Genomic DNA, 13,294 nt, shown 5'->3' with positions numbered 1-13,294 from the left:
AGTACAGATAAATAGCAACATACAAACTTTACTATATTCCATCTCTACAAATTTCATTCCTATCAGAATGACATGAAGTTTCCTTCTGTACTATATCCTTTAAACATTTTATTCCCATCCTACTCCTGCATTTTATTTGCAATGTACTTTACTGCCCCTTCCTCACTTTGCTACCAGTGTATTAAGTAGTTTTAGAAATTCTTTTAATGCTTAGAATATGCACATTTACATGTTTTTTTAAATGCCAAGATCTACGATACTTTAAAAGAACATCTGTACCATATTTTACCATGTATTAAGAATAGGGATCAGAAATCAATATACATATCCATTTATACTTACTTATGGATATGTTTTTTACCTGGATTTTAAATACTGTACAACTTTGAAAATAAAAATCTGATTGTTTTAAACTTGAACATCTATATGGATAATTAGTCATGACAGCACTCTGCTCAGTGAAAATCTTACAAGCTGAGCAATCAGACAAGTGTTAAGTATCATATTTATGAGAGAAGATGTTTAGTAGTAAGATGTATTTGCACTTAGGTTTTGATCCAGAACCAAATCAACAGGTTTGATGTTGACTTTAATGTTGCCGTATTGGGCACGTATATGATTTCTGCCTGTTTGTGACAAAACTGTGGTAATCACTAGAATACTTGGTAAAATATCAGCCGTTACTGGTTTTTCTAACAAAGACTTAATGTTTCTGACACAGTACTTTGCAGTATGCAGCTTCTGAATGCATAATATCCCACAAGTGGCTTGTTCCATTGTCTTGGAAACTGAATGCACTACTTTAGTGTTTTTCTGTTCTTTTTTTCTTTTTTGGTCATTGCTGCTACTTTTGCTTTTATGCCTCTGTTATAACTGCACTTTAAAGACATAACTGTCTGCAAACTACTCAAAAGTAGCAAACATTATCCAAGATCGGGGGGGGGGGGACCCAGAGTCCTCTTTAAACAGTGCATTAAGAATCAAAATACTTCACTAATCAGGGTTTAAAAAAAATACTGTACACCTACTATCTAACAAGACAAAATGGCTCCACCAGTTCGGTTCTGAGGCAATACTAAAATAGAAATCCAACAGCTTCTCCTCTAATTGCTGGTGGGAGGGCTCTCTTTTGTATTTTCTCTAGATAAGTGTTTATTGAATTGAATGAAGAAGACACTTTGTCTTCTCCATCATTTAACGCTTTGTAGCTGCTGTGAGGGAGGAAAAGTTCCCCAATACTTCAACCTCCATTTTTGGGGGTGCACTTTCTATTAAATGTCTGCAGCAGTACTGTGAAAAGTGACATGATTCATGACAGTGTCACTACTGTTCCCAGGAGTCTGAACTACAGTTGTCAAGCTGATAAGTTTTGTTAATTTTAATCTGCTGCTTCTTAGAAAAACTATAAATTAGCAGCAAAGGCATTAGAGTTGTCTAGTTGAAACTCAGGAAGATGGCTCTTTGTCAGTTTACACTTGTTTCAAATTTGAAAGATTACCTTTGCAACCATGAAGGCTAGAAATTCAGTTTTATTTAAAAGCTTAAATTCTGCAGAAATTGATGGCTTAGGGACCCCCACTCAAGTAAATGGATTTTACATGCCATGTACTAAACAATATGAAAATACAACTTGTTAGATACAGGTTTTTGCTATCGCTGACAGTAATTTATCTATGAAATGAGATTATGTTGTTGAACATTTGCGTTCTGCAACAGGGCCTCTGAAATAACGAAATAGGTAAATTTTCCAAAGCGCATATAGCTAAATCAGTGATTCCAACTTGTGGGTAGAACTCCGTGGAGGAGGCACAAAACTTCTCCTGGGACTGAAACTTTCAGCAGTACATGACTACTGACACCACTCATCCTGTAGCATAAGTGGTGGGTTAAAAAAACAAAAACAAAGGAAGACTGAGCTACAAGCGTTGTTTATTTCCCAGCCCATTTCTGAATATTCCCCTTGAAACTGGGGCAGGAGGTGTAAATGCAGGATGTGAAGAGCCCAGCAAAGATTGGACAGCAGTAGTGAGGAAAAGGATCTTCAACATACCCACTTCCATTTCCCTACTTAGTGGATGAAATCAGGTAGCAGAGACTAGCTAGTAGCTACTTCTAAGCCACCTGCCTGGTGTCTTTGTTTCTCTTTAATTAGCTCTCCCCTACCATTCCTGTTCTCTGCTCCTTCTAGAGTAGTCAAGTAACATAGCGGCACCAGGGGATCTGACTCATTCCTCTCACCCATGGATCGCTTTGACAAGGGGGGTTTGGACAGATAAGAGATGCCACTAGTATCCTTGCTAATAGTCCTGATCTGTCTGAGACAAAAATGGGTTTTGAAATGGTCCTAGGCTTCTGTGACAGGTAGAAAGAAAGAGTGCTCATCTGTCATTTTACTGTAAGGAAGGGTAGAGAGCTACAAGTTGTTCTGATTAGACAAGCAAGATAACAAGCTGAAGAACTCCAGAACTTATGTTTTGGGCCTGTATACACAAGAAGTCTGGACCCCAGCATGGTTAGAAGCATCTGAAGTCTAATGTAGTATTTTAGTTGCAGTAAGACTAGAAGAAACAACATATTACTTGCTTAATTGAGAGAGAAAACTAAGATGTGAATGCATGGCAGATGTCACCTCTTCTTAAATCTGTGGAATTTTCTTTTAGATTTTGGAAAAAAGAGAGTGGTACTATTATTTCTTTGCCTTTAAATTACTTCGTAGATAGAGGCCTATGGGCTGTAATCTCCAGCTAAGTTTTCCAATATCAAACCTCTGAATCTTGAAGTTTCATTTCAGCTAGTTTCAATGTCACAAGTGAAAGGAATACTGTAGTTTCCTGCCTTCTTTGGTAATTCTCACTATCTTGGATTTTATGGAAAGATAGCAATGCTGAAGGATGGACAACTACTGATGACATTTCCATCTCTCCCCTTCCTTAACCTTTTGTTTCAGAACTTCATCTTATCCCTCCCTTTCCCAAGTTTCAGTGTCTCATGTATACACCAAGCAGAAAAAGATCACCCAATCTGTTGATGCCATCTATGCTCCTGCACAATAGTGCTTTTATCAGCACTGGCCGCATAGCGTATTGAGTGGTGAACAGACTCCACTGTGCTAGTAGCAGCACAGCACACTGAGATGTGAGCAGACCCATGTCAGTCAAAACACAGGGCAACAAGGTCTAAAAGGGGATGCTGATTCTTTTAAGGAAAAAAATGGGGTAGGGAGAGAGAGAGAGAGGAGGAAGATAAGCCTCACAAATATTTGCAGACCTGTGACTTAAACCTGATCCTACAAGCTGCTCCTCCACACAAGCAGATTTTCATACCCACAGGGGGCTCTGCAGAGGTTCAGAAGTCCACCTACCTAAAGCAGCTTGCATGATCAAGGTTTATATTGTAGCGAAGCACATGACTATCTGAGCTGGGTTCCAACCAGACCATCAGGCATCAAATCCTGATCATTACACAATGGCATTTTTTATCTTTAACAAACACACGAGCAGGACCTTGGTTTTACCTCATTTGGAAGGGCACTGTCAGCAGGGCAACATTCCCTCATGTTATGCACTGCTGGATCAGTCCCACCTCAGAGGGAGGAACATGTAACCTACAAGCCCCTCGGTCCCCTCCCACCCAGTCTGCCCTGTCATTCCTTCAACCCGGCTGCACCCCCTCCCCCACGCCGGAGCACACTGTGTGTATTAATAAATCCGCCTCTTTCCCTGTCCGCATTCCGCTCAGCGACCAGGACAGGACAAGCCGAGCTGCCCTCGCCCGGCGATGGCTGGGGAGCCCGGAGCAGCGGGGGCCAGGGGCGATCGGAACGCGTTGTGCTCTTGGGCTGTCAAAGCCGGCTCGCAGGGCTGGGTGCCTCGCTCCCCGCCAGGAGCCCGCACAGGGCCTCCGGCCCAGCACACCCCCTCCCCCATGGGCCCCGCCAGGGGAGCAGCCGCCGCCCCCCGCTGTCCGTCCCCCCGAAACTCCGCCGAGCCCCTGGACATCGTCCAGATTCCTACCGTGCAGGCAGCTGCTCAGGCCCCAGGCCGCCGCCGGGTACGGGCGCGGCGGGATGACGGGCGGGTGGCGCTGGGCACTAAGTCCAGCCGTTGCCGGTGCCGCTACTAGGGGGGTCTCGCCGCCTCCTGGTCCATGGGGCGGCCAGTGAGCTGGGCAGCAAGGGCACGTGACCGGAAGTAGCTAAAGTCCCGCGACGCGCCGAGGGAGACCGGGTCACGTGACGGGGGAGACTGTTGTCGCCATGACATCTCCCGGTCACATGACAGGTTCTTCCCGCCACCATAACGCGCCAAGATCACGTGATGGCTTCTCCCTCTCTCCCCCCCTTCCGTCGCCATGACAGTGCGCGGGAGGGGGGTGATGACAGGATACCAACAACGCGGCCGCCACCGTCCGGCCCTTCCCATCTCCGTCACCCGGCCGCGAAGACCGAGGAGTCCGGCTCCTTCCCTTTCGTTCCGCCTGTTAGGTCCCGTCTGTTCCGCTCCGGGGTACCGCGGCGCTGAGGGGGGGCGGGGACGTCCCTAGGCAACCGGCCGAGGGGGGAGGGGTGAAAAGAGCGTAGCCGTCACGTGACCTGGGTTAGCTGTGTGCGTGTGACGCACTTTTTTGCGGGCTCGCGCGAGGTAACGTGTGTCAGGTGGTCTGGGGAAGGATCACGTGCGGGGGGGGCGGGGCTGGAGAAGCGGCTGACGGAGCTGGCGAGTTTGGAGTTCGGTGGGTGAGTGTCAGCGCGGGGAGATGGGCAGGAGGCGGGTGGGGGGCAGCAGTAGCAGCGCTGAGGACCGAGCAGGGTGCAGTGGGCGGGTCCCAGCCGTTTCCTGCCATTCTGTCCCCAGGTTTGACTGACGCCCAGCTCCCCTGCCTGGGCAGTGTTGGCTCTCGCAGGGACTGCCGTGTTGCCCTGCAGCCCCTGGGTGCCACAGCTGACGCTCCCACGCCAGCAAACCCCAGCGGGCGAGAGCCACCCTCTGCAGACTGGGAGCCTGAACTTGGAAATTGCTTCTCGGTTTCCCGTCCTGGCGGCTCCGCGTTGTTGTTGCTAGTATGAGTGGCAGCAGGGAGAATCTCCCCAAGCAGCTCTCGGCCCTGTTGCCCAAAGTGCTTGCAATCTGAGCTTAAAAGTGAACGTACAAATGGGTGAAACATACGCGCGGGGAAGAAGGTGACCTCAGTTGACCTGAATTGACCTGAGTCTGCAGACAGACAGCGCTAGTGGCCCTGTTGCTCCTTGAGAAAGCCATGGGCTGACTCTTGTATTTAGGTTCCTGTGGCAGCAATGAAGGAACATGAATGTCAGTTTCAATTACAGTTTAAGGAAACGGTGGGTGGTAAACATGAGTACTGGAGGTATCCTTGGAGGAGCTACAAAAAAAGTTGGGGAGCTCCCCAGCCCTTCCTCAGAAGAGCCTGAAGGAGGGGAGGAATGGCAAAGCCCCTTCCAACAGTTGTCAAAAGCTTATGGCAGATGGGAGAAAAATTATCCTTTTCCAGGTGTGGATGGTGTGATTTGTTCAATCTGCTGCTGTATGTACTAGAGTGGGATTAGAGTTATTTTGTTTATTAGGCAAAATCTCCCCTAAAATGTGTGAACAGCAACAGATGTCATAGTCTGTAACCACTAGAGATGCTCCCCTCCATATCTTGGAACAGACCCAAGAATTTCAGGAGGCCCAGTGTTTCTTTGCTGTCAGCAAATATCTTTGCAACTCACTGTCAAAGTATGTGTCTTATCCTTCTAGTGGCTGGTCCTCAGCAAATAACAGTCTGCTGCTACTGCCAGTTAAGTGGTAGAAGTCTGTGCTGTGGCTCTAAAAATGCCCGCCCTCCCAATGACTAATGACATGTAGCATGTTTGGATGGTGGTGTGCAGGAAATAATGCATGGAACCCCAAACGGATGGATTAAGTTAAAAATATTGAATAGCTATCCCATTCAATGCATGAATGATGGGTCCTGTTGAAACTGTTATATGTAGTTAGGGTGTATCATAGTGCACATGCACAAGGAGGCTGAGTTAAGATTGAATAGACTACTTTAATTTTGGTATTTGTTAACCTTTGAGTCTTAATATTGTAACGTTCATATTTTAACAACATTTTATATGTAATATCAATTTTAAGTGTGCCAATGCAGCAATTTACACTGGTTTAACCAGATTGATCTTGAAAATTGATTTTTAGCTGAATCAATGCAGTTTTAGTCTTTGGGCAGGGCCTAGATTGCACAGGAGACTGTAAACCCATCAGATGTTTACTTTTAGGAATAACCAAATTGTAGCTTATCAAACAGACTAACATTTCTTAAATTAATTTCAACGTAAGTTCATAGACAAAACAAATTGGGACCTACCCTTGCAGTTGGATCCATGTAGGAGGATCCTTATGCTTGTATGGATCCAGTTGCAAGATCAAGTCTATGGCCTGTTAGACACCCACCCTTTGTATCTTTATGAGCAGTCTTAAGTCTTTGTCTGCGTTAAGAAGTGTTTCCTTGTATAGCTATTCCAGCAAATCCTCCTTGTGTAGGCAAAGTTTATACCAGCAAAAGTTTTCTTTTGCCGGTATAGCTTATACCAGTTCTTTGAACAAAATAAGCTGTACTCATATACCTGTGTTTGCTGTCAGGCTGTATTGGGTTAGGGATGTTTCCCTCCTCCCCCGTCTCCTAAGTGACATAGTTATGTGAGCATACTTTTAGGTGTAGACTAGGTCTTAAAGAACAAAGGTGGGGCTAGAAAGTAAATTGTAATTGATCAAAAAAGGGATTACATTCTTAAATTTAACTTCTACAGGTACAGCTAGAAGCTGAAGTAAATAATGCACGAATGATTGAGTATTGCCAGGCTTTCTTAACTCAATGACATCTATGCCAATGATACCAGAATCTTACAGCCATGTATTGGCAGAACTTGAGTGTTTGGATCCATTGCTTTCTGCACTCAGATTGGATTCTAGTCGTTTGAAGGTAAGTTGGGTTCATGCTTGTTGCATTTACTATGTTGTTGTTTCTTTTTTTTCCAGACACAGAAGTCAATATTTTTGTCATGCTTACAGCATGATGAATGACTGCATAGAATTACTTTGGTTTGTATAGCTCTAGATTAGAAGCTATTGTGCAATTTGCAGATTGTGACTTGGTATTTGCTACTTAAAGCTTGGGTCCAGTTTTATTACTGTCAGCTGCATGATCGAGAGCAGTGGCTTCTTGGAAGAACACTTAAGAGCAGTGTAGAACAAACAACATGGATTTTCTCTTGTCTATCATGAAATACATAGAAAAATCTTGCATGTTATCATTAAAAATGTTGCTTGCCCATTCTTAAAGTCAAAATAATTTGCTATTTAATTCTGTTTTTGAGGCACATTATGAATATAAGGAACTTTGAGACTAGGTCAGTCAGTTGCAGGAAAAATGCAATATTTAACCCGAAAGCCTGTAAGAGCTTGATCACTTAATTTGAATTAAAACATTTGTATTATGATTTCTGGTTTATTTTTTTGGTCATCCCCTGAAATTTGATGGTTGGCTAAACTTTAAGTGGATGCTACCTTATTCCAATGGACAACTTCATAAATCAAAGTATAGAACAGTGTGCTGTGCTTATTGAGTATGATGGCAGATCCATCAAAAGAAAATAACTTTTGCCCTTGTTTAAAATATATAGTTTAACAAGGTTTAAAGCCCAAACAGCTTATGGAAGAACCTGAATTTGTCTTTTCTGTGTCCTTTATCACTAAAGATATTTGTAGGAAAACAGTCTTCAAGAGTTTGTTTGCTTTTGCTGTCCACTCCCCTTTTAGAATGCACTGGTTGACAACCCAGCCTTGCTGTTGCATACCGTGGGGGTGGGGGATGAACGGTAGGCATGGAATGGATTCTTTGTCAAAGCTTTTGTTTTTAACAAATAAAGGACAAATATGAGATGCCATTGTCAGTGATACCTACATTTATTTAAGTACCTACAGTGTCCTGTGTCATAATTCTTTCAGTGCACATGTATAGCTGTGTCTCGGAAATGGCTGGCTCTAGGCAGTTCAGGAGGGGGATTAAATCTGATTCAAAAAGAAGGCTGGAAACAGAGGCTGTTCCTCACTCATAAGGTAAGGTTAGAATTGTGCAAAAACCTCAGGGAAGGGCAATATTTCAATTGCAGAAGTGGGGAAATGGTATCTTCATGTTAAAGTCCCAGAAATGTACAGCCCATTGAATCATCCAAATAAGATGAATTTTCTGACTACTTGGTGTTTGAATAGAGAGGTGGTTGTTTGCAAAAATAGTGCTTTGCAAAGTGGGGGGGTTTGAAGGAGGCGTAGCCTGAAACAGAGTCTATGCAGTTGTTCTCCAGACTCATATCTTACCTTTTAAAAAATAAGTCTCTCTCTCTATGTTCAAAAGGAAAATCTTCAAAATGGGAAGTCAGCATAACCAGTTTGGAGTGTCTGTCTAAATTTACAGCAAACCCGAAACAATAACAGGCTGTGAATTGCCTCAGTCATTTCAGCAGGTGCTAACTCAAATGCCAATGATGATTCTCTAAATATTAACACTGTTAGCTATTACTAAGGCTGTGAGTTTGTCACCGAAGTTACAGATTCTGTAACTTCTGCAGTGACTGGTGTGGCTGGCTCTAGGCCATCGCAGGCCAATCACACCAGCCTCTGCTGGGGCAGTCTTGGGCCATCACAGGAGGAATTTGGGTAGCAGGCTCAGGGCTGGGCCTCTGCCTCTGCAGCTCTCATTGGCCGCTGTTCCTGACCAATGGGATCTGCAGAGCTGGCAGCGTGCAGAGCTAGGAGCTTAGGGAGGGACATGTCATTACATTCCAGAAGCTAGGTAGGGAGCCTGCCAGCCTCCTCAGCCCCCTCCCCAGCACCAGTGGAAGTCCCAGGCTCCTCGCCATTTGTGGTGTTCCTCCCCACTCCCGGACCATGCCCCCAGCACTTGTGGCGTCCCCCTGGACTGCTCCCTTAGCGCGTGTATTTGTGGCACTCTCCAGACCACCTCCCCGCCTCAGCATCCATGACACTCCCAATATTTAGTCAGGAGTATAGTACGAGTCATGAACAGGTCACGGGCAGTGAATTTTTGTTTATTGCCCCTGACTTGTCCATGACTTTTAATAAAAATATTCATAACTAAAACGTAGCCTTAGCTGTTAAACTGCTCAATGCACGTAAAACAGGAAAGGAAGTATATTATGAAGATCTATTCTAGTGTTCCCCAAAGTTGGTGGCATGTGCAAAGGACTAACTTGGGCTGGAGGAAGGGTTGAAAGTATATAAATTAAAGTTTTAAAGGCTTGTTGGCTTTTAACAACATGTGCTAGGGTTGGAGACAGGGAATGATGGATTTAATTTTCCTATGGGGAGGAATGGGGCTCTGCTTTCAAAAAGCTGAGACTGTGTTATACTAATAATGAAGTGATTGCATATCAAATGGTCTGTTTCATTTTTCACTGTTGTGAGGGGGATGATGGATTAATAAAGCTTTTATTTATTTACAAGTCTTGGTTTCTAAAGTACAGAATTAATACTGCTGTGATGCAAGTGATGTGCTCAGTAAAGCTCCTTGTCAACCAAATGATTTGGAGGCACCTCTATTAGTGTTCTGTTGTCTTCTTGTAAATGTGTCTCCTTGTCTTTCACTTGTCCAAGTGCTAACACCATGTTTTCCTTGAAACAGACATAATTTGGGAGAATTTTTTTTAGATATAATTATGCCTTTATGCGTATCCTTGTGTATTTTATGCCAGGATTTACCCTTTATTTGGTTACTTTTCAAAGTACACCTTAAAACTCGAGTCGTGTATAATTCTTTAAAAATATAACCACAAATTTCCAGTTAGCTCAAGGGCCACATGAAAGATCCTCTTTGTTACTTGAAGCACAGAGTGAAGAGAATGCTGTCTAATACCGATTGGTATACTTAACTTCCACTTGCAGGAGACTGTCTGTCTTTTTCACTGTGCTAAAATAGGCTGTCAATTGGGCTTGGTTGCACTGAGGATTGGTAATTCGTTATGAGCCTTTTGTGTTGAGTTAGTCAGTTTAGAATCCAATCCAGAACAGTAGCGATCAGATATCTTTACAGTCTAACAATGGTTAATTGAAACCGCAAACTCATTTTGGTTCCTTGTGCATCGCTGTTTGTATTCTCAAAGCAGCCCTCATCACTGGAAGAATTTGAATGGGTTTGAACAGTGAACCATTGTTATTCATGGAGCTGGTTCCTTTAGTCCAGAAGATGAAGTAATTTTCATTGCCACTACCTATGTTCCTCTTCAATGAATAAACACAGGGCTTCAGTCTCCAGGACTGTCAGTTGGACATCTTTCAGAACCAGGAAGTTCCACTTAAAAAAAAAAGTGATGAGAAGGCAAAGAATCCAAGAGCACTTTAAGCTGCTATGTAGACTGACTTTCATCTCTTGTTGTAGCTCTCAGGTAGAGGATAAGAACTGTGTATAACTAAAGGTAGTAATGAAAGCTAAGAACTGTGTATAACTAAATGCAGTAATGAAAGCTAACTTTCCAAGTGACTACGCTTGGAACTGCAGTCACTTCATCACTTGACTGGTCTTTCTTGCATCAGGAAGGTGCCATTTCCCGGGTTGCCTGTTGTTTACATGATGAAGATTATGTTGCTGTTGCCACCAGGTGATAAATTTGATTTAATTAAGTTTCGCCTTCCTGCCCCAAGGCTATAACACAACTTCTCTGGTGGAGTTTATTCCCCAATATCCATGTTGGTCAATTTCCCTGTTAGCTAAGGCCTGAGACTCAAAGACTTTAAGGTCAGAAGGGACCATTATGATCATCTAGTCTGACCTCCTGCACAATGCAGGCCTCAGAATCTCATCCACCCACTCCTGTAACAAACCCCTAACCTACGTCTGAGTTATTGAAGTCCTCAAATTGTGGTTTGAAGACCTCAAGCTGCAGAGAATCCTGCAGCAAGTGACCCATGCCCCATGCTGCAGAGGAAGGCAAAAAACCTCCAGAGCCTCTGCCAATCTGTCCTGGAGGAAAATTCCTTCCTGACCCCAAATATGGCCATCACTAAATCCTGAGCATGAGGGCAAGACTCACCAGCCAGCACCCAGAAAAGAATTCTTTGTAGTAACTAACATCCCATCACAGACCATTGGGCATATTTACATGCTAATAATCAAAGATCAATTGCCAAATTAATTGCCATAGTCTTGAAGCCAGATATGTCTTTTGCCCCCAGTGCTCTCCTTGGAAGGCTGTTCCAGAACTTCACTCCTCTAGTGGGAGTTGTTCCAACTCATACACTAGCTGATCTAATGCAATTACAAGTAAATATGGAAAGCTGCTATTTTGCAGACATTTCAGTGGCATGTGAAACTGTGTTCGCTGACCTGATAAAGCGAAATGGGTTAACTAAAACATTTATATGTTGAAATTCCAGTTAGTTACATTTATTTAACTCTCAACTGCCACCTTTATTGGCAGTTTCAGAACAGAGGCCCAGATTTGAGTGAGCAACCCTCCAAGTCAGGACTGATGTACATTGGGAGGTTGGTGTGTGGAAGCTTGTATTGTGCTTATCTTTGGATAAATGTAGCACTTCATTTTTCAGAATTGTCAGCCTCTCACTTTTTATATGCCCAGCATTCAAACACAACTTATTATATTAAAATGTATTCTTTGTTTAGCTTGCCTCTTTCTTGTAAGCAGCACTTCTTTGCTACTGGTATAAATGATTTGTCACTTTCAAAAGATCTGTTCTCTTCAAAATGTTTATCTGCTAACTATTACAGTCAAGGCCTTGTAGTGGTCTGGCAACTCAATCAGGAGCGTCGTGGAAAGCCAGAGCGGATTTATGTTTCCACTGAGCACAAAGGCAAAAAAGTCACATCTCTTTGTTGGGATACAGCCACACTTCGAGTTTTTGTAGGAGATCATGTGGGAAAAGTGTCTGCTATCAAGATTAATACATCCAAACAAGGGAAGGTAAAATATTACCCATTTTCTTTGCAATGAGAGGAGATTCCAACAGACAGAGACACAAATTCAGTGTGTCCATATTTGTTAGTAAAATCAGGATGAGGGAAAGAATTCACTAGCAAATTAAGTTCTGCTCATTTTAGTGACTAGTCAGGAGTGATGAACTAGATACTTATATAAATGTTTGCTTAAAATCTTGACTGTATATATAGCTAGTCCAGCAAGTGGCAATATAATGTAAATATTCTAAATACATTAGCATTCAATTTGGAGGTACGATTTACCATTTTTAACAGACATTGAGTTCAGGATGGATTGTTTTGCACAGTGATGCAATTTCCTTTTGGAAGTCTGAGTGTAAATCCACAATTTCTGTCTTGATGGTTACTTTAAATAGTCTTAAGTAATCAAAAGATAGATACACCACTTCTGCTTAATTGTAGAATGAGTCCAACACTGTACAGGATGATATTAAGTTATTGTCTGCACTTATGGCGACGCATAGAATACAGGCACTGCACACCCAGCTAGCATAGGTATAAATAGCCGTGTAGACATGACTTAAGTGAGTAGAGTAGAGTGTCCTCCATTGCTAAACACATGAGTATATACTCGGGAGCGGCCCCAGGGTTTTTGGCACCCTAGGCGCAGGGCCGGCTCTAGCCATTTCGCTGCCCCACGCACAGCGGCACGCCGCGGGGGGGCGCTCTGCCGCTTGCTGGTCCCGTGGCTCTGGTGGACCTGCCGCGGGTGTCCCTGCGGAGGGCAGCTGGTCCTGCGGCTCCGGTGGACCTGCCGCAAGCTTCCCTACGGATGCTCCACCAAAGCCGCGGGACCAGCGGACCCTCCGCAGGCACGTCTGCGGGAGGTCCACCGAAGCAGCCTGCCGCTCCCCCAAATCCTGGCGCCCTAGGTGACTGCCTAGGTCACCTAAATGGAAGTGCCGGCCCTGTATATACTCTCCATAGCTTTCTACATGCTCAAACGTTGCCTGCTATGTCTACACTGCTGTTTTTAACAGTGTAGTGTCCTGCTGCCAGAGTCCATTCCTTGCCACAGAGAGAGGCTCTGGCAGTGGAGAGGCAGCAGGGAAACACTCCAGCAGCTTCCCCACACCAGAGACTTTCCTCGCTGTGTCCCCTTGCCAGAGGTTTTTAGTGCCATGTCTAGCTACACACTTCAGTGACAAGTGTGAATGCAGCCCTCTTTCACTGTGGCATGTAGTTACATGTGTATTGCCTGTACTCTACACTGCCGTAAGTGTAGACAAGACAAAAAACTCTTTGTCACAGTCCTGGCTGAGCTGCT

At 44.1% G+C, this 13,294-nt stretch overlaps 2 protein-coding genes across 7 annotated transcripts in view; one reads left to right on the top strand and one right to left on the bottom strand.

Annotated features, from left to right (window-relative positions):
- GTF2H1 (general transcription factor IIH subunit 1) overlaps window positions 1-4,175 on the bottom strand; it is a 41,480-nt gene extending 37,305 nt beyond the window's left edge. The window contains exon 1 of the mRNA XM_030560522.1: window positions 4,014-4,175. The gene's annotated coding sequence lies outside the window, so the exon portion shown is untranslated. The remainder of the gene's footprint in view (window positions 1-4,013) is intronic.
- A 180-nt stretch (window positions 4,176-4,355) lies between these two features.
- HPS5 (HPS5 biogenesis of lysosomal organelles complex 2 subunit 2) overlaps window positions 4,356-13,294 on the top strand; it is a 47,426-nt gene continuing 38,487 nt past the window's right edge. For 2 of the 6 annotated variants that reach the window (XM_030560521.1, XM_030560516.1), the window contains exons 1-5: window positions 4,664-4,735; window positions 6,809-6,981; window positions 8,007-8,117; window positions 10,608-10,672; window positions 11,800-11,992. In XM_030560521.1, coding sequence (XP_030416381.1) covers window positions 6,874-6,981; window positions 8,007-8,117; window positions 10,608-10,672; window positions 11,800-11,992 — 477 coding nt within the window. In that variant the 5' untranslated portion in view covers window positions 4,664-4,735; window positions 6,809-6,873. Of the gene's footprint in view, window positions 4,506-4,656; window positions 4,736-4,806; window positions 5,509-6,808; window positions 6,982-8,006; window positions 8,118-10,607; window positions 10,673-11,799; window positions 11,993-13,294 lie in introns of those variants that run through there. The other 4 variants (XM_030560519.1, XM_030560520.1, XM_030560517.1 and 1 more) reach the window with 4 other exon arrangements.

Source organism: Gopherus evgoodei, chromosome 4 (genome assembly GCF_007399415.2).
Source record: "Gopherus evgoodei ecotype Sinaloan lineage chromosome 4, rGopEvg1_v1.p, whole genome shotgun sequence".
NCBI classification, from domain to species: domain Eukaryota; kingdom Metazoa; phylum Chordata; order Testudines; family Testudinidae; genus Gopherus; species Gopherus evgoodei.
Note: the sequence above shows the minus strand (reverse complement) of the source record. Positions and strands in the feature narration are given on the sequence as shown.